Raw genomic sequence first — 23,533 nt, forward strand, 5'->3', positions numbered from 1 at the left:
AGCCAAAAGCCACTGACTTCTTCCTGGAGACCAGTCCTTCACATGCCTAATGCCTGGTAGCCCGGGGACAGGGACAGCAGTGAGGATGGCAGTTAAGTCAGACTGGAACATAACCCAGAGGTTCCCGGACTTTACTGTGACAAGCAGGAAAGACAGGAGAATGGGCAAAGGAGCACACTGCTAACCAAAACCTGTGATGAAGACAGTTCAACCAAAGGAAGTGAAGATAATTTATAGTATATCGAAGACTTTTGCGGTAACACCAGAAGGAACGTTTTATCTCTGCCCATGCAATCCCATTTTCAGGACCATGCATATCTGGTTAATCCATAAATTCTGTCAAAAGGCTTTGATATATCCAATCTATGAATCAACAGGTAAGAGCAAAGGGTGGCGGGAAAACCCCTCAGAGTTATCCAGTCTACACAGTGTTAGGAGCTATGCAGAGGAACAACACAGGACAGATATAATCACAGGATGTTTCGTAAGATGGGTAAAATCTAAAAGAAGCCTGATGCCAGAGGAGGAGGAAGCAGGCTCTTGGCGGGGACTGTGAATCAGCAGGAGAACCAGACGCTGGGGCTCCTAAGAGGCTGCAGTGGACAATTACTGACCAAGGACAACCCAAGTCCAGTGGGCCACGGCCCTGGGACCCTGAGGAAGTTGCTCTCATGTAGTAAAGCTCACGGCAGGCCCTGAAGACATAGTCCTGGTATGATTTCAATGTGTCTCCCACAGATTATGTGTTAAGCAAGCGTCTGTAGCTGGTGGTGCTACTTTGGAGGGCCCTAGAAACTTTAGGAGGTCCGACTTACCTGGAAGAGCAGGTCATTGGGGTTGTGTCATCGAAAGTGACACCTGATTCCCCAGTTCCTTTCTCCCTCCCTCCCTCCCTGTCCACTGTGCAATTAAGAAATTCTCTGCACAACATACTCCCATGTCCACCCTGAGAACACAAGGACACTTGACTATGGACTGGACTCTCTGAAATTCTGTCAAAAGGAATCCTTCCTCCTCTTACACTATCCCCTCAGGTGGTGGGTCGTTTGGTCATAGTGTGTTTTATAGGACTATCCTCTGAGCCAAACTGCTGCCATCTTCATCAGATCAGTGGTGCCTGCTTGCAAAAGATCATCACAGCTAGGCTTTTTGATTGCTGATGTCTTGTAAAAGGAACAGCAGGGAGGGTGATGGGACCCTTACCCGAATACCCAGGCATTCCTCCCAATCAGCTGCGTGTTAATTCTGTCCTACCTGCATGTGGTCTCAGAGAAGGGCTAGAGCACATGCTAGGGCAGTGCAAGAACTAGGGAAGAGGGACCCCATCTATGTAGCCATCGCGGAATCATCCACGCTGGATCAGACTTTTCCACATGGCTGCTGGAAGGCCACCCATATACCTGCTCACAACCCCTCACATATACTCTGTAAGTAAGCCTAACAGACCTACCTATCGGTTCCTGAGAGTAAACACTGCTAGAACTGTACCTTTGAACCTTGGTTTGTCCTTGGGACATGGGGGGCAGGGTTGTGAGTGAATGTTGTTTTGTTGTTTATGTGCCCCCCCCACCCCCCCCACCCCCGGTCAGAGCCTTGAAGGTAGCCAGGCGCCTACCTTTGCCATAGAAGAACTTGCGGTAGTAGTAGGCCCCCAGGTCAACGTGCTCTATGATGTAGCGTTTGACCTTCTCCCTGTGGATGGGTTGGTTCTCTCGAGGCACCTCCAAGACAGAGACACCTGCATTGGTACAGTGTGAGCTGAGGGATGACTCAAAGGAACAGCTCTCCCCAGAGCTGAAAGAGGCTGAGTTGGCCCGAGACAGCGCAATGCGCCTGTCGCCCTCCCCACCAGTCTCATTGCGGAAGTAAGGGCAGCTGAGGACCAAGTCATTGCTCTTTCCATCGCCTTCGTCAGCGTCCGGGTTCTCTTTGGAGTTGAGGTCTTCCTTGCTGCCCAGTGGGGACTCGCAGCCTCCGGCTGGGCCTACGGGGACTGGGGTCTGTGATGCAGCCGAGGCCCCTGTGGTGATGTTCTTTCTCTTCCCCACGCTGGCCCTCGTGGCCATGGCTTCGTTGATGTTGAAGAGGATACTCTGCACATCATAATGGGCAAAGCACCTCTGGCAACTCCAAGGGCGGATGCCCCGGTCCAGGCGGCCCTCCTCTAGGTCAGAAGTGAACTTGAAGGTCTCATGCTCACTCTTTACTGTCCGAAGTTTTCGGAAGAGTGATGTTTCCACTGACTCTGATTTTAACCTGCGCTTGAAGGGCTTGTCTCTGTCCCTCCCCATTAAGAGCCCACCATCCATGTAGTCCAAGCCCGAGATGCGGACGAACTCTCCTCTAGAAATCTGGGCTGCAGCATGGAGGCTGGGGGAGATGGCGGTGTTACAGGGGAAGAAATCCGGAAACCCAAAGGAGCTGGTCACCTTAGGATCGTAATTCTCCACTCGGTACCCTCGGAGCATGGCAAAAACATTCTCTCCAGACAGACCCTGCCTGTCAATAGATGAAGTGCTCCCATATTCCCTGTGCAGGGCAGCTCCGGTGTTGGGGTTGACTGCATGTTGGTCCAGGACATCCTCAGTATCGATATCACTGATGGTAACGTCGCTGTTGCTCCTTTGTCGTATGGGGTGGAGTCCCCTCTGGGGAGAATGGACGAAGATGTCTCCAATGGTGTACTTTGCCTCCACAAAGTCCAGGTCCAGCTGCTCTTCTTGCTGCCTGTCACCCTGGTCATTTTGGCCATTCTGGATGATGGAGGTGACGCTTTCGTAGCTGGACTGAGAACGGCTCTCCCACAGTGTCTTGCAGGCCAAGTCTTTGGAGCAGTCCTTTTTCGGAGGCCACTCAGACACTCTGGCCCTCACTCCCATCTTGGGCACTGCTGGGGTACCGTTGGCTGGCCCACCACCACTGCCCTCACTTGGACTGGAGGTGTTCAAAGGAGCGGGTCCCATGCTGCCATTGATGGCTTTAAATTTCCGAGCAAAATAATCATCAGACTGCATGGTTCTGGAAGGGTCCTTGAATTTGGAGGCAGCTCTGCCGAGCTTGTGCTTCTCTACCTGTGATGGCCTTGGGTCACTCATGTCCACAGAGGCAAGAAGCAGTCATCAGCAACAGTGGTGTGACCCCACCTCCGTGGTCATCACACAATACTATCACAAACAGACAGAAAGGGTGGTTGCCTGGAGTTCCTTTTTCACCAAAAGCAAACAACATCCTCAAAGCACAGTTTCTCCAAAGCCATGGCGAATGTGCTTTCTGTTAGGTGTAATGACACTGTTCCACTTCTGTTCTGATTTTCAGCAGCACTCTTGAAGACTTCTGTCCATAAGCCTTTCCTTCACCTGAATTTAAAGACAGAAAACGGTCAATTATGACGGACACGGTTGAGGCCAATGCAGGTTTACAGGCTTGTCTCTCGCCCCTGCCTCTGCCTATATCAACATTCTCACACTCCTGAGTGCATGCTGCATTGTTCACGTGGCTTAGGTGTGCCTGTCTGTCCTGTTGTACAAGGCCAACTGGAATTCTCACAGAAAACCAAGACCATCGATCGCTCTTTGAGAAACTCTCCCAGGATGCATGATTTATTCCAGGCACCAGACGACAAACACTGTAACAGACAGAAACATCCAGGGCTGAAATGTGGCTGGATCTACTCTTTTCTGTCTTTCTCCTTTATTTCATCTTTAACCATACAAAAATATTGCTAGCACTGCATACTTTCCCAGCTCAGGACAGGCTGGGGACTTATTTTATTCATGGACCCCAGAAAGAAACAGCTCTTGTCCTTCCCATAAGCATAATATCTAACTACAATTCAGTTGGACAAGATTAAAATCCCAATTAGCTAAACAGTGTGAGAACTTTCTGGAAAGCTCCTGGTGGCCAAGAGGAATAGATGGGCATCCTTGAGAAGTGCAGGTATTGGCTAGGGTAGCAGCTGCTTTGCTTTGTCCCCAATACTAAAAAAGCTATCAGTCTGGGTATGGTTATTTCCCCCAGATTCATTATGTAACTGAGGAAACAGGGACGTTAGGATATAACAAACAAGGGGAGAAAATACAAGCAGATGTCCTGACCTGGGTTCTCAGAAAGACAGAGGAATGACTGCCTCTTCTCAATCTACCTAGAATCACTACTGTTAAAAGGATTGTAGGCTGCTGTGGATTGCTGTTATTTCCTATACAATTTAGACTTTTATGAGACCAGTCCCTGAAAACCAAGAGAGCGACAACAGAGGTAAAAACGCCAATGGTCTCTCCCCTCTTCTGCTGACAGGCATTTGCTTCAGCGACCTGGCTTCTGCAGAGCCCCTCCGTTCTTCAGATGACTGCTTTTCACAGACACAATCAAAATGTGAACGTAGGAAGTGTAATGGTGGGGGGCTAGGGAGACGCCTCAGTGGGTAGATGTTTGCTCTGGAAGCATGAGGACCCAGGCTGGTATTCTGAGAGCCCACGTAAGAAGCACTCATGGCTGTAAGTGTCTGTAGTGCCAGCGTTGGCAAATGGAAACAGGTGGACCTCAGGAGCTTACTAGTCTGCCAGCCGAGGTCTCGCAAAATAAGGGGGAGGGCATTAGAGGGAATAAGCTGTTATACTTCTCCAGCCTCTGCAAGAACACTCCTGGGGCACACAGGCACATACACATGCATGTATTCCCCCCCCCCCCCCCCCCCCCGCGCCTCTCCCGTTAATGGTTGGTACAGAGCTACAGGAGTATGAATCCCCAACAGGTGATACCAGGAAACTCGTCTTTAGGTTCCTAGTATTAATTTATAAATCTCCTGTGTAGAGACTCCCACCCTGGTACCCAGTTCCAACTCACTGAACGAACTTATGGAGTCATAAACAAGAACTGAGCGTTCTTCATCACTCTGGCCATTTTCAAAAACAATAAAATGTACCAGAGCAGCCCAGAATTGATGGAATACAAGTGGACAGGATAAGTGAGTCAAAGCTTCTTAAAAACACAAACATGCTTCTTCTCAAGCCCACAGAAGAACAAAGAGAGAGAACACGGCAGAGGTTTTTAAAATGAGAAGGAAAACACAAAGGACACATGTTCAAAGCATTATCATGTTAATATAAACACAAAAGAATACCTGAAGTGACATGACAAAAAACTGAAAACCCATGGGAAACTAATAATGTCCTAGTAAAACACAAATTCTCCAAACTTGACCCAGGAATGGATAATCTGAAAAGATTCACTGCCATTGAAAAGAACAGAAACACTTATTCCTAACAAAAATGTTATAAATGAAATGCCAAGGCCACCCTAACAATTTCTCTGAAACTCTCCTCTTCCTATTTACATGACTAATACTAGCCAAAGTTAGGGCGTGACTTTCCCATCTCCCTTCCTTTTTCATGTCCTGGCACACTGAAGGACCGGTGTGAACCTAACACACGGCCACGAAGTGGGGAAACTGCAAAGACCCCATGCACAGCCAACAGTCTGACCACAAAGGGCCACCCACCATGGCTTGTGAGATGCGTGGGGCGTGCAGAGGCTCGGCCAGCCCCAAGAGACCTGAGATAGCTATGGATTAGCATTACCTCCGGGACCAGTGAGAACAAGACATGGGCCAGAAAGACAAACCATGAAGCTACAGAAATTAGAGGCTCTGATTCTATTTAAAAATCTTCTCAGCTGGGCAAATAGCTGAGTGGTAGAGCACTGGATGAGTAGTGAGGCTCCATGTATTGTTTGAGCGCTCTCGCTCTCTCTCTCTCTCTCTCTCTCTCTCTCTCTCTCTCTCTCTCTCTCTCTCTCTCTCTCTCTCTCTCTCTCTCTCTCTCTCCCCCCTCCCCCCCCCCCGGCCCTGGGTGGCTCTCTTCCATCTCTGTCTTCTGTTCAGCCCCATTTTCTATGCCGTGTCTCAATCACATCATACCAAGTACCTTTCCAGTCTTTAGCACCCCCACACTTTAGGCTGTTGTGCTCCCTCTAATTGGAGTGGCAGCTGCTGGGCAGAGGTGACCACACCGCCAGGCCGCTCTCCTCTCAGGTCGTGTGTCCCTGGACCATGTTCCCATAGTGTCCTCTACCTTCTCCCTCTTCTGTACTTTACAGCAGCTTTCCCAGTCTGTGTGAATCTTCCCTTGAAGCAGCCCTGTGGGCCCAGGGCTACATAATTTTACTCACCATTTCTTTTGTAGAGATCAGTACAGTTTCTAGTATGTGGTAAATGTAAAAAAACAAAACCAAACCACTACTAAATAAATCAACAAATAACTAAAGGGATGCATTAGGCAGCAACACTTCAATATAAGACTCAAGTGGTATGTCCATGTACCTATTAAATAAGGTCACCTTCAGCTATATAGTGAGTTTAAAAAAGAAAAAGAGTTCACTAGAACTTTGCACATACATGTTCACATGCAAAGGTGGATGAGTGTAAACACCTGGGAACCCAGGACAGGATAGTACATGCCAAAATGTTTTTCCTCAAACCCTTACAATGATTATGAACTTAACAGCCAACAGCTATTCCATTCTGTGAGGAGGGCATTCCATCCCACTGAAGTACCAGCCAAATGAGCCGCAGATGCCCCAACCGGCTAGATGGCAAAAGGCTGCCACCCTTCATCCTCTCCACATCCCAGCAACTCCCCCTGGCAAGGCAGAGTCCCGCAGAAGCAAGCAATCAACAGTCCCCACAGCCCATCTGCCATGGGTCTCTGAGCCCTTGGGCTGTTCAGAGCCCTCTTCTGTTAGGTGGCTTCCTGGGAGAAAGTCCTGATGCATGCTGTGAACAGTGCCACTGCCAATGAAGATGTCACGGAAAATGGAATATTCCGGGCACTCGGGCTTCATGACAGAGTTAGTAGCATAAGCCCCGTGGCAACATCCTTCTTCTTAACCATCTGCTACGTGCTAGCTCCTCTTGCATTGTCACAAACAAATACTTGTTTTGATGGTATAGGTTGGCAATGCAGAGGTCTCGGATGATGAGCTCACAGCACATTTCCTCATGAAACACAAACTTACTGACATATCAAGGAGGTGTGTTATGAGGTATAACCAGCAGTGAACGTGCACCTTCACTAAATGTTGTGCTGACCTTCTACCCTGCTTCATCTGCTAGGAGTAGCATAAGGACCACTGCTGTTTCCCTGTGTCAATGGCCAAATAAACTCATGCTTGCAAGTTCCCAAGTCCAGAGACTGACCAGCTGAAAGGAAGAAGGCACAGGACTCCCCAGATTATTAGTTCTCCTTCTCAAGTTCATGTTTAATATCACCACCTCCAATCCTTTGCAATTTCTCTCTCTCTCTCTGTTTGTTTGTTCATTCCATTGTTTTCTGGTTTTATGCAGATGACTTTGAACTCCTGGTTCTCCTGCCTCTACCTCTCCATGCTGGAAGTACAGGCTTGTTCTTATACTCATACATGCAGTTTATTCTGGAGATTGAATCCAGGGCTTTGTGCATGGTCGGTGAGCACTTCACCTACCAAGCAGCTATGCCCCTACCTACAATTGCTCTTGCACTGTGCCAAGTTCTGTGGCTTTTGCTGACTATCAAAAATAAACAATTTGTTACCAGTCCTCTATGGGAATAAGGAAAAAGGAATCAAGGAAGCTGTGTGGCCTCCCAGGGCATAAACAGGAGACCTGCACAGTGAGGAGCCAGGGGAGGCAACGGGAGACAGCCAAAGGGCAAACTCAAGGACTGGGAACCTGAGAGCAGGATCGGCGCTCAAGCCAGTGCCCAGTATTTTCAACAGAAAAGGACAAGATGGAACTGCAGAACTGCACTGCTTAAGCACAATTGTCTGTAAATAAGATGCATTTCCAAGTCTCCCATGAGACATCAGTGAGTCTTAAAGACTAATATTGTGCTTATAATTGAGCCTCTTATCAGCACTGCAGCTGTAGCAAATGGTTGAAACCCACAAAAATGCACAAATTATGAGTCCCATTCACAGAAAAAAGTGGTTAAAATTATACAGTGCATTGATAATACAAGCATAACTGTGGGGGAAATGCTTATTCTCTACAGCAGAATCCAACCAGAACGTATCTGGGAAAGCACAGAGAAAGAGAGTTACCCCCACTTGGACTTTCCCTGCGGCCAAGAGGACAAAAGCTGGGCTGAGGCCTTCTCTGAGGGTCCATCACTCGAACCACCAAGTATGTTCAGTCTGGTATTACCGGAAGCCAGGACCAGATGGCTATCAGGCAGCCCTTGAGTGCACATACAGATGTGCACCGACCTGAGAAATGGCTGTTACACCGGCTCATCTTCCCTGTCAACCTGACTGGACTTGGAGTCACCTAGGAGATGCACCTCTGGGTTTGTCTGTGAGGGAATTTCTGGAGAGATTTAGCTGAGGAGGAAAGATCCACCCTGAATGTGGGCAGCAGCATCCCATGAGCGGGGTCCCTGACTGAAAAAACAAGAAAGAGCTAAGCGCTAGCATTTATTTCTCTCTGCTTCCTGACTAATGACACAATGTGACCAGCCACCTCACACTCCATTGCCTGCCTGCCTTCCCCACCATGATGGATTGTACCTTCAAACTGAGTTAAAACAATTCCTTAAACTGATTTTGTCAGGTATTTTGTCCAATAAATGAGAAAAGTAGCCAATATAGCTATTATTAAGTATCAACCATTATCTATTGATAGGCAAATTCAGTCATAGCCTGACTGCTTTTTTGTTAAATCTGGGCAGGAAAATTAGTGTTTCATTCAGGCATTCTTTTTTTGGGAAAAAAAAAAAAAAAAGAAAAGAAAAAAAAAAAAAGCACCGAGCTGTACCAAAGTTACCTTGACACTTAGAGCCATGAGAACGCAGAAAGCAGGATTCTGTACTCTGGGAGTTTTATGATTCAGGGGTAAGCCACTCATGGCATCTATCTCCGAAGAAAGCTCCACAGTTCCTTAGGCAATTCATGTGCTACCTGGGGGAATTTTTCCAGTGTGGCCTTCAGGAAAGTGGATCCCCAAGGTACAGTTAAGGTGTTTTCCATCAGAGTGCAGAAGGAAGTACAAACCCTGGAAGATTTAGCCCCCAGATAACCCCTTATGATTAGCCCCATGATGTACAGGCTCGGAGGACAAAGAAAAACAAGGGAATTGAGCCACAGGTGTATCAGGTGAAACGACAGCTAGTTCCATGTGGGCAGGGCCCCAGCATAGTACACAAACGGCTTTCCCGTATTTCCTAGTGTGCATGGCCCTGGGCTGGCGCTCATGATCAGCTTATGTCTGTTATCCAATCCACATGGCTGCAGACCCAGGGACCAGGATGGAGCAGGGACCACCGTCACAGCACATGGGGTCACAGCATATGGGTCAGACACCGACTCCCTGTTTGCTTCTTTAGATCTGCTGCGGGCTCCTCCTCCGGGGGCTGCCTGCAGATGCTGGTGTTCCGGCTATCCTAGGCTGCCTTCTCTAAATTCTGAACGCATCCTGGGGCTTCCACACACCCTCTCTATACTGGTGACTCAGTCTTTATCCACAACTCAAAGCTGCACCATTCAGTGCTTCCAGTCTGCACCGTGACCTGCTCATGCTTCTGCTCCCACCTTTCCAGCCCCTACCCAAAAACGGCCACGTATCAAGTTCTCGTCCAGCTCTTCTCAAAGTCCATATCCAACCCACAGCCTGCCAAGTTCACACCATCCGAGGCTTCTCTAAGACATCCTTCCCTCTCGGCTTCAGCTGCCACCAACCTAGTTGGACCATTGTCATACTCCCTCAGAACAAAGTCTGCTTATTAAGTCAGCACGGGCCACTGTACCTAGCCTAGTCCTTGCCGGTGCCTGACCTGGGCCTCCTGACTATGCTCACACATGCTAACTTCATGTTTCCATCCAGGGTGTTTTGAATATTCCCTGCCCAAAGACCTAGGAAGGCCTTCTTCCCCAGCCTGCCCAACGTATTTGACTTTATTGAAACCTTACAGCCAATCTTTCAGAAGTTGCTTTAAACCTTAAGATTGGTCCCACATGATCTTAAGCTGGGCCCGTGGAAAAGAGGGGAACATAGAAACATTTCCACGGAGCGTTAGGAGCTGCAGGAAGACTCACACCCTTCCCTCCACAGGACCACAATCAATCCAAGATTCAAACTGAACCTAGGGTACTAAGCAGCTGGTTCAGCATCCTTGGTGAGCCAGGAAACCATCCAATCCAGAGCAGCTTTTTTCCACTCAGCAGAGAGGTTGAGAGAAGGCTAGCTAGCCCCGCCCACTTCTGCACACAACTTAAGTGCTTTTTTTTTTTTTTTAAAGCCGTTTGAGTAGCAAACATACAATGAATCCATTTACTGCTGGCTCAGGGTAAGACATCCCTTTCCTGGAGCATGTTTTCAGGTGCACTGTCAAGTCTTTTTCAACATGGATGCGAAGAATTCAGTGGGAGGAACGTTTCCAACAAAGGAAACCAGATGTGCATGTGTAAAGAGTGAAACTGACCCCTACCTAACTCCATATATAAAAATCACTCAAAAAAGATTAAACGTAAAAGCACAAATATCTATAAAACTCACAAGGAGTGTCTGGGGAGACGGTTGGTAAAGTGTTTGCCATGCAAGTCTGAGGCTCTGAGCTTGGCTCTCCAGCACTCACACAAAGCCATGCTTGGTGGCAGATGCCTGCAAACCTGTTGTGACAGGGGTGTGTGGGGGCGGGGTGGGCTGGGGATGGAGACAGGAGGATCCCTGGGGCCCAGTGGCCAGCCAGCTAAGGTGAATGGAAAAACTCCAGGTTAGTAAGAAATCCTGTCTTAAACATTATGGTGGAGAGTGATTGAGAAAGATGTGTGATGTTGCCCTCTGGCCTCTACACACATGTATGCATCTGCATACACACACCCATACACATACACACACACACACATACACACACACACACACACACACACACACACACACACACACACCCATAAACACTAACCCTAACCTGCATAACCCCAACACACACAAGAAATATTGCTCACAGAAGCTATAAGTATGACCACAGATTTGGTAGTGGCTTCCTGGACAAGACATGGATAGGACACCAACAGCACTGTCAACCAAAGAAAATGATTGATAATTAGAGTTGGTCAAAATAAGAAATGTTTGTGTATCTAGGCAACTAGAGGCAGAGTGAAGTAGGCAGGCAGCCCTGGAATGGGAGGGCACATCTGGGAACAGCCTTGACCTCACTCAGGTCAGGGCAGAGCCCCAATGTGGCTAGGTCAACCACAGCAGGAAGCCCCTCCCCCTGGACAATGTTCCTTGCTAACTCTCCTCTTGGAGCTCCCTGCCCTCACATCTAAATGGTCAGTGGTAACCAGGAGCCCCATGCTCACCATCTAAAATGGCCTTTTAAACTCACAAAGGCAACACGCCGTGACAGGCCTGAATTACTTCCACCCACCACATCAGGTTTTGATCCTGTGGTAATGTGCAAGAATCGCCAGACTCCAAACCATACGTTCTAGGGTCCAGTGATCCAAAGACAGATAAAAGGGCATTTAATAAAGGCCTCTAACATCAAGGAGCTGCCTCCCGCCCGCCAGAGAAAGCACCCGAATGCCTGGGAAGCATGCATAGCATATGTTTTTTTAGGCTGTCACAATCTTAAGTCTCTCTAAGCATCTACTGTTTAATCTAATTTTCCCTCATGAAATGTCTGGCTTTGGCTCAAATTGAATCAGCATTTCCATTATAAATCTCTATTTCCACATTTCCCGGGTCTGACTGTAAAATGTCTTTTGTATGAAATCTGACACGGGCAGAAGCCTGAATTTTAATGCTCTTCATTGGCAAAATGTGAGTTTTTTTCTCCCCTATAAAACCAGAATCACAGTTTTCTACAAGTCAAATACCTGGAAACATGTCTAAAAGATAAAAAGAAACTCCCTAGGAAATCCCTTTGTGTTCTATTTCCTATCTCAGGCTCTAAAACATTTCTACAGGTTTTTATTAATGCTAAACATCCACAGACATGCCACATAAGAAAAACCTGACCTTCTATCAGAGTTATGAATGCTGAGGCTGCATGGCTCTCCCCTGAGGAGGAGGACACGCTCTACAGCTGGAGTTGGGGCCCCAGCTCTGGGTGGGTAGGGGTGTGGGGTTCTGGCTTCTAGGTCAGATAACCAGATGGGCCTCAGTGCCCGGGGAGCCCAAGAGGAGGGAGAAAGAGACCACTCATCACTACCAAAACAAGTCACTCTATCAGGATAGCCAGTGAAATTTCCCACCTCTGTATCCCAAACAAGACTCTCATGGCCACATAGCTCTGTACTGGTAGCTAAGGCACAAAAATTTCCCCAATGTTTTAGGCGTATAACGCTGCACACATATGGAATACCTGGACAGAGAACCGGAGGAAATTGGACTGAGGCCCAGAAATTTGCAGACACTTAAGGCCAGTGTGGCTTTGAGGATGAAATCACAGCTCTACTGACCCCTTTGGTCACTGGACTGAGGGAGAACGTCCCCTCACCAGCTTCACGTGGCACCTGTCATTAACCAAAGCTCTCAAGATAAGAGAAAACAAGCTATAAAATTAAAACTTGTGGGTTAGGGGTAGCTCAGTGGTTAAGAGCACAGGCTGCTCTTACAGAGAGGACTGCGTTGATTCCTAGCTCCCACTTTGGGTAGCTAAGAACTGTTTGTAACTCCAGTTCCAGGAGATCCAACACCCTCTTCTGGCCTCAACAGACAACATACACATATGGTACACATCAACACAATTTAGTAAACACTCATATGCATAAAAATAAACAATAGGCTTTTAGCAGAACTAAGAAATAGCCTACACCACCACTATAAACTGTATATAGTTTTCAAGAATCAATTCCAAAGGTTCCCAACTATGTGTTCGCTTTCATGTGTGAACTATAATCATGTTACTTTAAAAGTAATGAATAACCAACCTTTCTGCCGAAGAGATTCACAAGTGACAGGAGAAAGAGTTGACAGAAAGTAATCGTCAAAACCCCATCTCCTCTTGTGGCCAAACATTAAGCTGAGCACCTTAATGTTTCAAAATGCTTTCACTCAACGAAAGCTATTTGATCTGAGACCATTACCTTGTACTACCGGGTACCGCCATGGACCAGGCCTGCCTGTGCACACAAGACAGACACAAGTTGTGTCATTTGTGACCCCCTCAGACTCAGAAACCATAGACAGGAACCTCCAAAATCAGATCCAAAATGAACATCTTAATAAGACGACTGTCTCAGATAGATGCTATAGTAACAGAAGCTGGCCAGCACACAGAGGCTCACACGGGCAGAGAAACATCTAGGGGTGCTTAAGAATGTGTGCCTTCACCTACAAGGACTCTGAATGTCTAATCCTCCCTGAATACAAAGTGGGGTTGAGGCAGCTTAGCCTAAGATACATGAGACCCTGCGCCCACCCCCGCCCCCCATTCACGCACCAAAGAGCAAAAAAACAAAGAAAGGAAGAAAAAAAATGCAAGAAACCTGCAGATCTTCTCCTCCTCCCTGTGTGGCTGCATGCAGTGAGTGAAACACCTTGTTTGTACACATTGGAAGCCACACATGACAAAAACCAGGCTTCTCCACCTACTGTTTTCCCCAGACACGGAGAAACAGCCAAGCTGTCCAAGAATCAGCAAGACGCTATTTTAGGGAAGCTTTACGTGCATGCTCAGGCTGTACTGGAAGAGGCTGCATTGCAAGGTGCCTCTGTCTAGCTCCAAGGTCCCAAATGCCCAAAGGACAGTCTGTAGCCACACAGTACCATGAACTGAGGAGACCCACGGAAACCAATACTCTCCCATGCCTCCACCCAGAGGGGCCCCACTGCGCAGTACACAATGCAGTCTGGGTGACCCAGTGAAAGATTTTCCGTCAGGAAAAAGCAGCATCAATATTCAAAATAATGAAATTTTAAATTACTATATCATACCAAGTACCTTAAACACAGGTACACACATCTAATCTAAGTACACCTACATGAAAACATCAGTGTAACTTCCAACAGAACCTTTCTTTTCTAACATAAAAATTAAGTTTTCTCCTTGTGTGCATGTGTGTAGGGGGGTGCATTTGTAGAGGCCAGAGGTCAAATTCAAGTGTCTTCTTCAGGTGCTATCCAACTTGGTTTTTTGAGTCAAAATCCCTCACTTGTCCTGGAGATCACTGATAAGGCTAGGCTGGCTAGCAAGCCCATCTTCCAAGGCTGGGATCACACGTGTTTCACCATACCTGGTCTTTTTATGTGACTGCTGGGAATCGAACTCAGGTCTCCATACTTTCACAGCAAGCACTTTACCACCTGAACCATCTCCTAAGCTCCAAATTTTTGTCCTCTTATACACAGGAAAATAACTGAATTACTTCCACATTGTGGGACATTGTGGAATACAGGGGTGGCTACAAGGACTTTCCAACGTTAAGAGAGTTAGATATCTGACAACCATGCATGATCTTCTTTCCAAGAGTGTGATCCCAGACACACTCTTTATTTATTCAAAACAAACAAACCACTGGGTAGAATTCTAGGACCAAATGGAAAAATTAGCACCCACCCACCCACCCACCCACTGGCTCACCTGGAATTACAAGTTCCCAAGACCCACAAGAGCTAAGTCTTGATACATACAATGGAAAACAAAGGCCTAGAATGTCTAAACTGACCTCATCAGTTCCTTCCTCACCAAAAAGGCTCCAACATCAGATGGGCCTTCTGTAACGGCTGCTGGACCTGCCACTTCTTATTATTATTTTTTTTTTTTTTGGTTTTTCGAGACAGGGTTTCTCTGTGTAGCTTTGCGCCTTTCCTGGAGCTCACTTGGTAGCCCAGGCTGGCCTCGAACTCACAGAGATCCGCCTGGCTCTGCCTCCCGAGTGCTGGGATTAAAGGCGTGCGCCACCACCGCCCGGCTAACCTGCCACTTCTTACCGCTCACATTTCACACCTGCTCGTAACACTCGTTTGTTCATTTTTTTTTTTTTTTTGTATTTTTTAGTTCTTTTTGAGACAGAGTCTTGCTATACAGTTCTGGCTGGCCTCACTACGTAGCCCAAGCTGGCCTCAAACTCACGGCAATCCTCCTGCTGTGGCCTCCCAAGTGCTCGGGTTTCAGAGGGTGTGCTATCATGTGGCATTAACGTCTGACTTTTGGATAGAAGCACTTGACTGGAATGGGCTGGGACACCATGTGGGTGTGCCCAAGTGTTCCAAAGTGCTTGGCTTTGTTCGTAGAACCGTGATCAACTTGCCTTCTGGATCCCGAGAGTGACAGGAGGACCTATAACTACACAGGGTGACCCCCACAGAAGCCGAGGTGGGGCCATTCCTCCTGTCCCTCAGAAACAGGGTGTGGTGGTTCACACCTGCGATCACAGCCTGTGAGAGGCTCAGGCAATACCCAACCAAGATTCTTCTATTTTAATTTATGATTTGTGTGTGCCAGTATGCATGTGTATGGAGGCCAGATCCACATTAAGTGTCTAGCTCAACCACTCTCCATTTAAAATTTTTATTACAAGTTGGGTCGTGGCGCCTGCCTTTAATCCCAGTACTTGGGAGGCAGAGGCAGGTGGATCTCTGTGAGTTCAAGGCCAGCCTGGTCAACACAGCAAGATCCAGGACATCTAGGACTGTTAGAGAGAAACCTTGTCTTCAAAAACCAAAAAATTATTACATTTATTTGCTTATTTATTTTGTATGTGTACAGGAGTGCCATGGTACCCATATGAAGACATGTCAGAAGGCAGCTTGCAGGAGCTGCTTCTCACATTCCATCACAGGGCCTTTGGTTGAATCTGGAACTTGCTGATTAGGTTGGACAGGCTGACCAGACTCCTAGCAATTCTGTCTGTCTCACTCCTTTAAATAACTCATAAGTTATAGTCTCATCCAGGAACTGGAGCCAGAGTTGACATTCCAGAATGGAAATCATACACCAATTGGAGTCTCTGTCCCCTGGTTCCTCCCAGTCTCACAGACTTATGCTGGAGTCCCTGTGAGGATCTGAGTTCAGATCCCTAGAGCCCACATGAAAGTCTGGACATGTTTGGATGTCCTTGTTAACGTGCACCAGGGAGGTGGATCCCAGGGGCTTGCTAGGCAGCCCGCCCCCCATCCCCTCCCATCCCCTCCTAACCTCATCTGTGAGCTTCAGGCTGAAGGACAGACCCTGTCTCCAACACCCAGCAAGACAGTGCCTGAGAAATAAAACGAAGCAGGGTGTTGTCTGCCTTACTCCACACATGTTCACATGGGATGCCCACCACAACACAGGAACACACATACAGAAGCCAGGACTTCAGATGTGGAACACACAGACGAACAGAAGCAGCAGGTGGAGGCCAGCATCCACAGAAGCCCCCAGGTCATGAATTCAGGGAGTCCATGGACTAATTTGCTATCTGTTACTAAAATGAGGTTCCTGCAGCTGGCCAGGTACTTAATGGGGGAAAGTTTAGTTCAAGTTCTGGAAATTTCTGAGCATGGGTCAGTATGAGGGAGCCAGGAATTCAGGGTTGGGTTCCCTCTTTTAACAGTTTGCTCTTAGAAGAGCTAGTTCAAGGTCCTAGAGGAAAGACCTTAATCCCCTCTGAAGAAGCATCCAGTAGCCTCTCCTGGGCCCCATGTAACCTGGAGAACGAGGACTAAGCCGCCACTCTCGGGTTGTCTTCTGTTCACCTGTCTGAGGATCCCTGTTTTTTAAGATATGTTCTATGTAAAGATGTTCTCATTTAGGAACCCATAGACAGCCTTGGAGGTTTGCTGGACCTCTTTGTCCCTCTTCCCATTGTGGCCACGTAAAATGTCTCACTTTACTGTTTTTCACTTTTAATTTGACTCTTCTAATTGGCTGGACCTGACTTGGGGCACATGTGGCAACCCTCAAGTTCAATGATACCACAGCGCCCACTGAACACTGTGCTGTGCAGAGGCCGTCTCCTGACACACAACAGGCCAGGAGAGACCTCCATGCGTCCCACAGTGGAATCTCGTCTGTTCAGCCACTAATCCCAAGTGCAAGTGGAAAGCCAATTTTCTAGAGAGGTAATTACATAATCCACTTTTTACAGTCAAGCTTTGCTACAGCATAATTACTTGAGCAAAAGGAAAATAAATACTCAAATGAATATTAGAGCAGTAATCATGGAGCCGCTGAAGGCAGAGCCTCCCCGGCTCTAATGACTTCTATGAGGCGCCAGCACAGACGGCACACAACAGGCTCCCCACATTCTTCCTGTCTCCAGGCAGCCTTTGCTCAATTCACAACGAACTTGGAACCCAAATGGCTCCATTGGGCGGCAGGTCGCTTCCCACAGTGTCAGGACTCACAGAAGGAAGACACAACAAGAATAAACTCAGTAAATACCCTCCACGCATTTACTCTTGCAATAAACATGACCTGAGCCCCTGTCTGGGAGTTAGCAAGCCAGCATGGGCAGCAGTTTCCCAGGAGAGAGAGAGACAGTGGGCCACCTCGTGAAGACCACATTCCAGGTGGAACACAGTGCCTGTGCACAGACAGGGTTCCAGACAAACCATAAGGAGGGGGCACATCATACAGGGGGTGGCATCCACCCAGATTGGAAGTGCAAGGACGGTTAGCATGGGACTGGGGAGAAGGTGGGGGCAGGGAAAGGGTAGCAGAGGGGTGCACCTTCACAGAGACCAAGGGGCCCTGGGGAACCAGAGGCGTGGAGAACACTGACAAAGAACAGAGACACTTGCAGTCACTTCACAGGGTCCAGGACCTGGCCCTGTGTGCTGGGTGACATCTGTGGCGGCAGAGGTGAAGAAGCAAAGGCTCTGGCCACTGCCGCCACTTCGGCTTCCGCCACTTCGGCTTCCGGCCCACCCAGTACCTCACATACCCTTGGCTGGCTCCAGCACTCTTTTTGCTGAGGCTCACCTCCTGATTCTTCTTATCCTGGTCCACCTGCTTGCTCTCCTGGAGGGATTCTCTAATTATTCCCCGGAAGCCACCTCCTTTGGGCTGTTATTCATTTCCTGAATGAAAGCTGCCCACTTAAAGCGTCCGTGGTGGCTAGGGGCCGACTGTCTACTACAGAAGGGAGCAGGCTGCTGAGGTCTCACAATCTGCTCAGAAGCATCCGTGCTGAGTGCAGGATCCTATCTATGGAAACCTTATGAGATAGGATGCTGCTTTCTGGAAGAGGTGAGGTCACTGTCGGCATGATTAGGGAACAGATAAGAGGAACCAACCCCCTGCTGGTCCAACTCGAACTTGGAGTTTGAACATGCAAGCCTCTGCGCTTCTTCATCGTGTTAACCTTGACCGTGTGTGTTTTATGTGTGGGGTGTGAGCACATGTGGGAGGGTGCAGGCACCCTTGTGCACGAGACCAGGAGGATGTCAGGTGTCTCCATCTGGCTGCCTCTCTCCATCTTAATCCCCTGAAACAAAGGCCTCTCACTAAACTGGGAACTAGTCTGGCAGTAGTCAGCAAACCCCAGCGCCCCCCACCCCACCCCACCCCCATTCTCCACCCTCCACAGCGCTGGGGCACTGGTCATGACCCATGGCCATGGCCAGCTTTTTACACGAACACTGGGGATCTGAACTCAGGTTCTTAGGCTTGGGCAGTTACCCACTGTCTATACCTTGAATCTTTGTCTCTGACAAGCAAGAAAGAAGGCATTCTGGATCATTCTGAAGCCAGCTGCAGAGAGACAGAGGCTCCTGAGAGAAAAGAGTTTGATGGTGTAAACCAAAAGGGAATTTCTTCATGGCTCAGAGGCAGGCATGGAGACCAGTCACGTGAATCCTTGAAAAGGGTCACGTTGGGTTACTGAGACTCAGAAGCCTCTCACACTGCAGATTAACACCACTACTGTACACGTTTTGTTGCTGTTGTGTAAATACTTATTAATATGCCCATCAGTTCACCAAATGGCACCTCGCTGCATTCACAAGAGAGTGCTCACTACTCCCAGGAACAGCTCTCTGGAAGCCTGGCAGACGGCTAAATAACCAAGATACAGCGCAGGAGGAAGGCTGCGCTTCAGGGAGTCAAATATTTACTGTTCTCAGGGTTCTAAATGTGAACATTCTTATTCAGTCACCCGTGAGCCAGACTTTATCACAGTGCTTTGGGTTTGGAGGTTTTTTTTTTCCTTCTGTATTTTCCAAACCAATAGAGAAATTTCAATGCCAGTGTAGCTTAGCTTAGGCAAACAGGACTGCCAGCCTCAGGAGCCTCATAGCCACCTTCATTTGCACAAAAAATAACCTTGACAGCAGTGGTCCCGTCAGCCAGAACATCTCAGAGAAGCATTTGGAAAACAGCTGATTCTGCCCTTCTGAGCTGTCGTCACAGTCAATGCCGACAGAAGCAGCCTATGGCTCTCGAAGGCATCACCAATGTCTCCATCGACTCAGCCAACATCTAACGAATGCAGACAGCAGACCGGGGCCAGCCTGGCCTCTACCAGGGAGGGTGACACCACCACAAGAAAACACAGTCATTGTGTGGCCAAGGTCAGAAGCACTAACACAAACACTCTAATACAAGCACTCACTGCCCAAGCATCAAGACCTAGTACTCGCATAAAAGCTGGGCATGGTCGAGTGCATGCCTGTAATCGGGTGCTGCTGTGAGGTCCGGGAGACAAGAAGATTGCTGGGGTTCACTGCTCACTAGCCTAGTTCTAAGTTCAGTGAGAGACCCTGTCTCGAAGGAATAAGGCAGAGAATGACAGGACACCTGACATCTTCCGCTAGCCCAGGGGTAGACACCCCAACACCTGTATGAATGTACACACACTCAAGTCTCTCTCTCTCCATCATAAACATTCATCCTCTCACTCAAGTTTTGATAAACAGTTAGCCAATTAGCAGAGCCCTGAGGTAGGTGAAGGAAGCTGCACAGAGTGTGAGCCCTGGCTTCAGCTAACTTAGAACCCCCTACCCAGGGCAAGAGCAGCGCCCAAATCCTTCCTCAATGCTGGCTGCCATCTCAAATCTAACATCCTCCCCCCCCCCCCTGGAATTAAGGACTGAAATAAATACATCTTGGGTTAAATTTCTATCCTAACACTGTCTATCCCTCTGGTGAGTATTGGTAACCATAGACCCATCTGAATGCAGTCATGGGAAGGGAACAAGACAAAGGGATGGGAATCTGAGCCTTAGCTCTCCAGGGTATCTGAGCATCAGTCAGACCCTTGGAAACACCAACTGCATAAAGATGCCCACCACATATGGGAGCATGCTCACCCAAGGATGATTCCATTCTGTGGCTGTGCTAAAAGAAGGGACCAAGAAACAAAATGTTTATGCATAAGGTTCTATTTTTAACAAACTTGTTTTTCTAGCCTCTCCAACACCAAAAGCCTTTCTACCATGCGCCCCTAAAAATAGTGATGTTTTTATTCTTGCTCAGGGAGGCACTCAGGTTTCCCTCCAGTCTGTTTCTGCAATGGGGCTGTACCCAAGAAGAATGAAGCACTTACTATTTTCGTTAGAATATGCTATTTCTGTAGCACGCATAGATGGTACTGTCACACACTCGAGGATGTATTCCTTCCAGAAACACGGGTCTGTCTGCAGCAGCCCTGTTTCTTGAGCATCCTGGCCTTGAAGCTGCAGGATCTGTTGACTTAGGCATTCCACAGAGTTTGATGGTTTAACTTTATCAAACAGGCTCAAAAAAGGTCAATTACTTCTAAGGGAGTAATTTCCAGTGACCAATCTTTAAGGGGAGGAGTCAGCACATTGTCCTTGACAAAGCTTAGAGTTATCTGAGAGGAACTGCCTAGACCAGATTGGACTATGAGCATGTCTGTCTTGACGTTAGTTGCTGCAGGAGGGCCCAGCCCACTCACTGGATGCATAACATTCCCCTGTAAGTCCTGTGCTGATAAGAAAGTAAGCCAGCAGGCAGCATCCCTCTAAGGTTTCTGCTAGAGCTCCCTGGTTAGAGGTAATACTGCACTGAGTAGCAGGCGGGCCTGCCTCCATGTTCCTGCTTTGAGTTTCTGCCCTGACTTCTTTCAAATATGGATGTGACCTGCACACTGAAATAAACCCTTCCCTTCTGTAAATTGCATCTGGTTAGAGTGTTTTATCACAGCAACAGAGAAAAAAACTAGAGTACACACCACCTTGTGCCTATAAAGAAAATCAGGCCTCCTTCTCTATTATTCTACCCTTCTCCTTTAGAACTACTCAGGAAATAAAAGCTATGCCCAAATGAGAAGCTGCTTACAAATGTCAGTATAATTCAGTTTTTGAGGAAGCCTTTACTTTGAAATCACTTACAACCCCAACATCCAAGGGACATGTGGGCTCCATGCCATGTAGCTGCTCTTTCTTCCCTGTGCCCAGAAGACAGCGAGACTTCAAAGGCACAGGGTAAGGGGCAGCATGGCCGGCCATTGGTCTGCGTTAATCCCATGTGGAATACCCAACAGAAAACTGTCTCATGTTCCCTCAGCACTGCCCTGTGTCCGGAGCAGGTGAGCCCAGCTCTGACCTCTCACACCTGCTGCCTGAGCTGTCCCGTAAGTGCCAAGTACAGATGACAGACTCTAGCTGACCACAACACAGAGCCCCAGACTGTCCTGCTGTGTACAGGGTCTCACCAGGTATTATCCAGACCTATAAAAAGAAGACAGCTGAAATATGGTACATCCCAGGTCAAGCATGGTGGTGCACATCTGTAATCCCAGCATTCAGGAGGCTAAGGCAGGAGATTCACCACAAGTTCAAGGCCAACATGGCTACATAGTGAGTTCCATACTAATCCAAATTGTTCATTCTCATTCTCATTCTCTCTCTCTCTCTCTCTCTCTCTCTCTCTCTCTCTCTCTGTCACACACACACACACACACACACACACACACACACACACACACACACACACACGAGAGAGAGAGAGAGAGAGAGAGAGAGAGAGAGACAGACAGACAGACAGACAGACAGACAGACAGACAGACAGACAGACAGACAGACAGAAACAATGTCCTGAAATTCTGCCTTCAGAAATCTCAAGAAAAGGACCCTTGGACATGGAAAACTCCCTCATATCAAGAGTCCTAGAACGCACAACATCACTTCCTAACTAAACCACCTCCATCCCAGGAGGAGAGGAGGAAAGATCTGCCCATCATAAGGCATGAGCCAGCGAGCCGACACCCAGACACCTGGAGGCAGCCATGAGGTCCTCAAAGGGTACCCTGAAGTAATAACTGGCCCGGCTTTAGAAGGCCATGGATGGTTCCAGCAGCACACAAGCTCAGCTAGGAGCGAACACTGTTTTAGAATGGTCAAGGCAGCATGAATGCTGGGCTGGCTAGTTTGACATCAACTTGACACACACCAGAGTCATCTCAGGGGAAGGAGCCTCAGTCGAGGAACTGCCTCCATAAAATCAGGTTGTGGTCAGGCCTGCAGGGTATTTTCTTAATTACTCGCTGGGGGCAGTGCCACCCCTGGGCTGATAGTCTTGGGTTCTATAAGAAAGCAGGCTGAGCAAGTCATGATGAGCAAGCCAGTAAGCAGCACCCCTTCATGGCCTCTGCATCAGCTCCTGCCTCCAGGTTCCCACCCTGTTTGAGTTGCTGTCTTGGCTTCCAGCAATGGACTATGATTCAGGATATGAAAGCCAAATAAAAATAAACTCTTCTCGCCATAACTTGCTTTGGTCATAGTGTTTTTCACGGCAGCAAAAACCCCTAACAAAGACAAATGTGCAGCCTAAAGAGCTACAGCAAGTGCTCACGGGAGGCATGGGATCCTGAGAAGGAACGCATGCGGAGGACAGTTATCAGAACTCACTGTGGCCTGTCTTAAAACTCATGCAGGGACGGACTGGAGACGGACCTTGGGCCATCTAAAATCCCCAGTGGCAGCAGGGAGCCCCCATATTCTATGATGTCTACATTTCCCCTCTGCAGGCCAGCTCTGAATTGCTGCTGAAGTCAGGGGTTTGCTACGGTTTGAAATGCCCTCAGGTCCATATTTTAACACCTGGCTCCTAGCTCCTGGTGTTACTTTGGAAGACTCTGGAAGCCTCAGGAGGTGAAGTATAAATGGAGGACATAGGTCACTGAGGGTGTGTGTCTCTGAAGGTTAGACTTGGTTCCTTGCTCTGTTTCCTGTCTACCACCACCAGGTGAGAATCTTTTCCTCTATACATTCTGGCCACCAGGATGTTTTTTTACTCAGGTACATGAGGCCAAGGAACCACAGGCTGAATCCTCTGAAATCACAAGCCAAGAAAAATCCTTTCTCTGTAAGTGGCGTCTGTCAGGCATTTCAGGTCACAGTGTCACAGAAGTGACCCTCACTCCCCTAAACCCGCTACAGTGTAGGTCCTACATTTCATTCTCCACTACGGGGCCGTCCCCTCTCCCACCCCCCTTAATCACATGTAGCCTCCACTAACTTTCCTGTTCTCCATGAATGCTGCCTCTCAGCTGCTGTCTTTGGTACGTCACACAGTCTCAGAAAGCCCCAGCTCTCTTCTCTTCCGTGCTCAAGGGACCAAGCCAATGCTACCATTAGCAACTGACACACCTGTCTGCCTCACTGAAGCAA

General features: G+C 48.1%; 1 protein-coding gene across 5 annotated transcripts in view; it reads right to left on the reverse strand.

Moving 5' to 3' along the window:
- The window catches only part of Sipa1l2 (signal induced proliferation associated 1 like 2), a 169,080-nt gene that overhangs the window by 81,814 nt on the left and 63,733 nt on the right, over positions 1-23,533 (reverse strand). For all 5 annotated transcript variants that reach the window (XM_076572340.1, XM_076572339.1, XM_076572338.1 and 2 more), the window contains exon 3: positions 1,616-3,356. In XM_076572340.1, the coding sequence (XP_076428455.1) occupies positions 1,616-3,095 (1,480 nt within the window). In that variant the 5' untranslated portion in view covers positions 3,096-3,356. The remainder of the gene's footprint in view (positions 1-1,615; positions 3,357-23,533) is intronic.

This window comes from Peromyscus maniculatus, chromosome 5 (genome assembly GCF_049852395.1).
Source record: "Peromyscus maniculatus bairdii isolate BWxNUB_F1_BW_parent chromosome 5, HU_Pman_BW_mat_3.1, whole genome shotgun sequence".
NCBI lineage: Eukaryota > Metazoa > Chordata > Mammalia > Rodentia > Cricetidae > Peromyscus > Peromyscus maniculatus.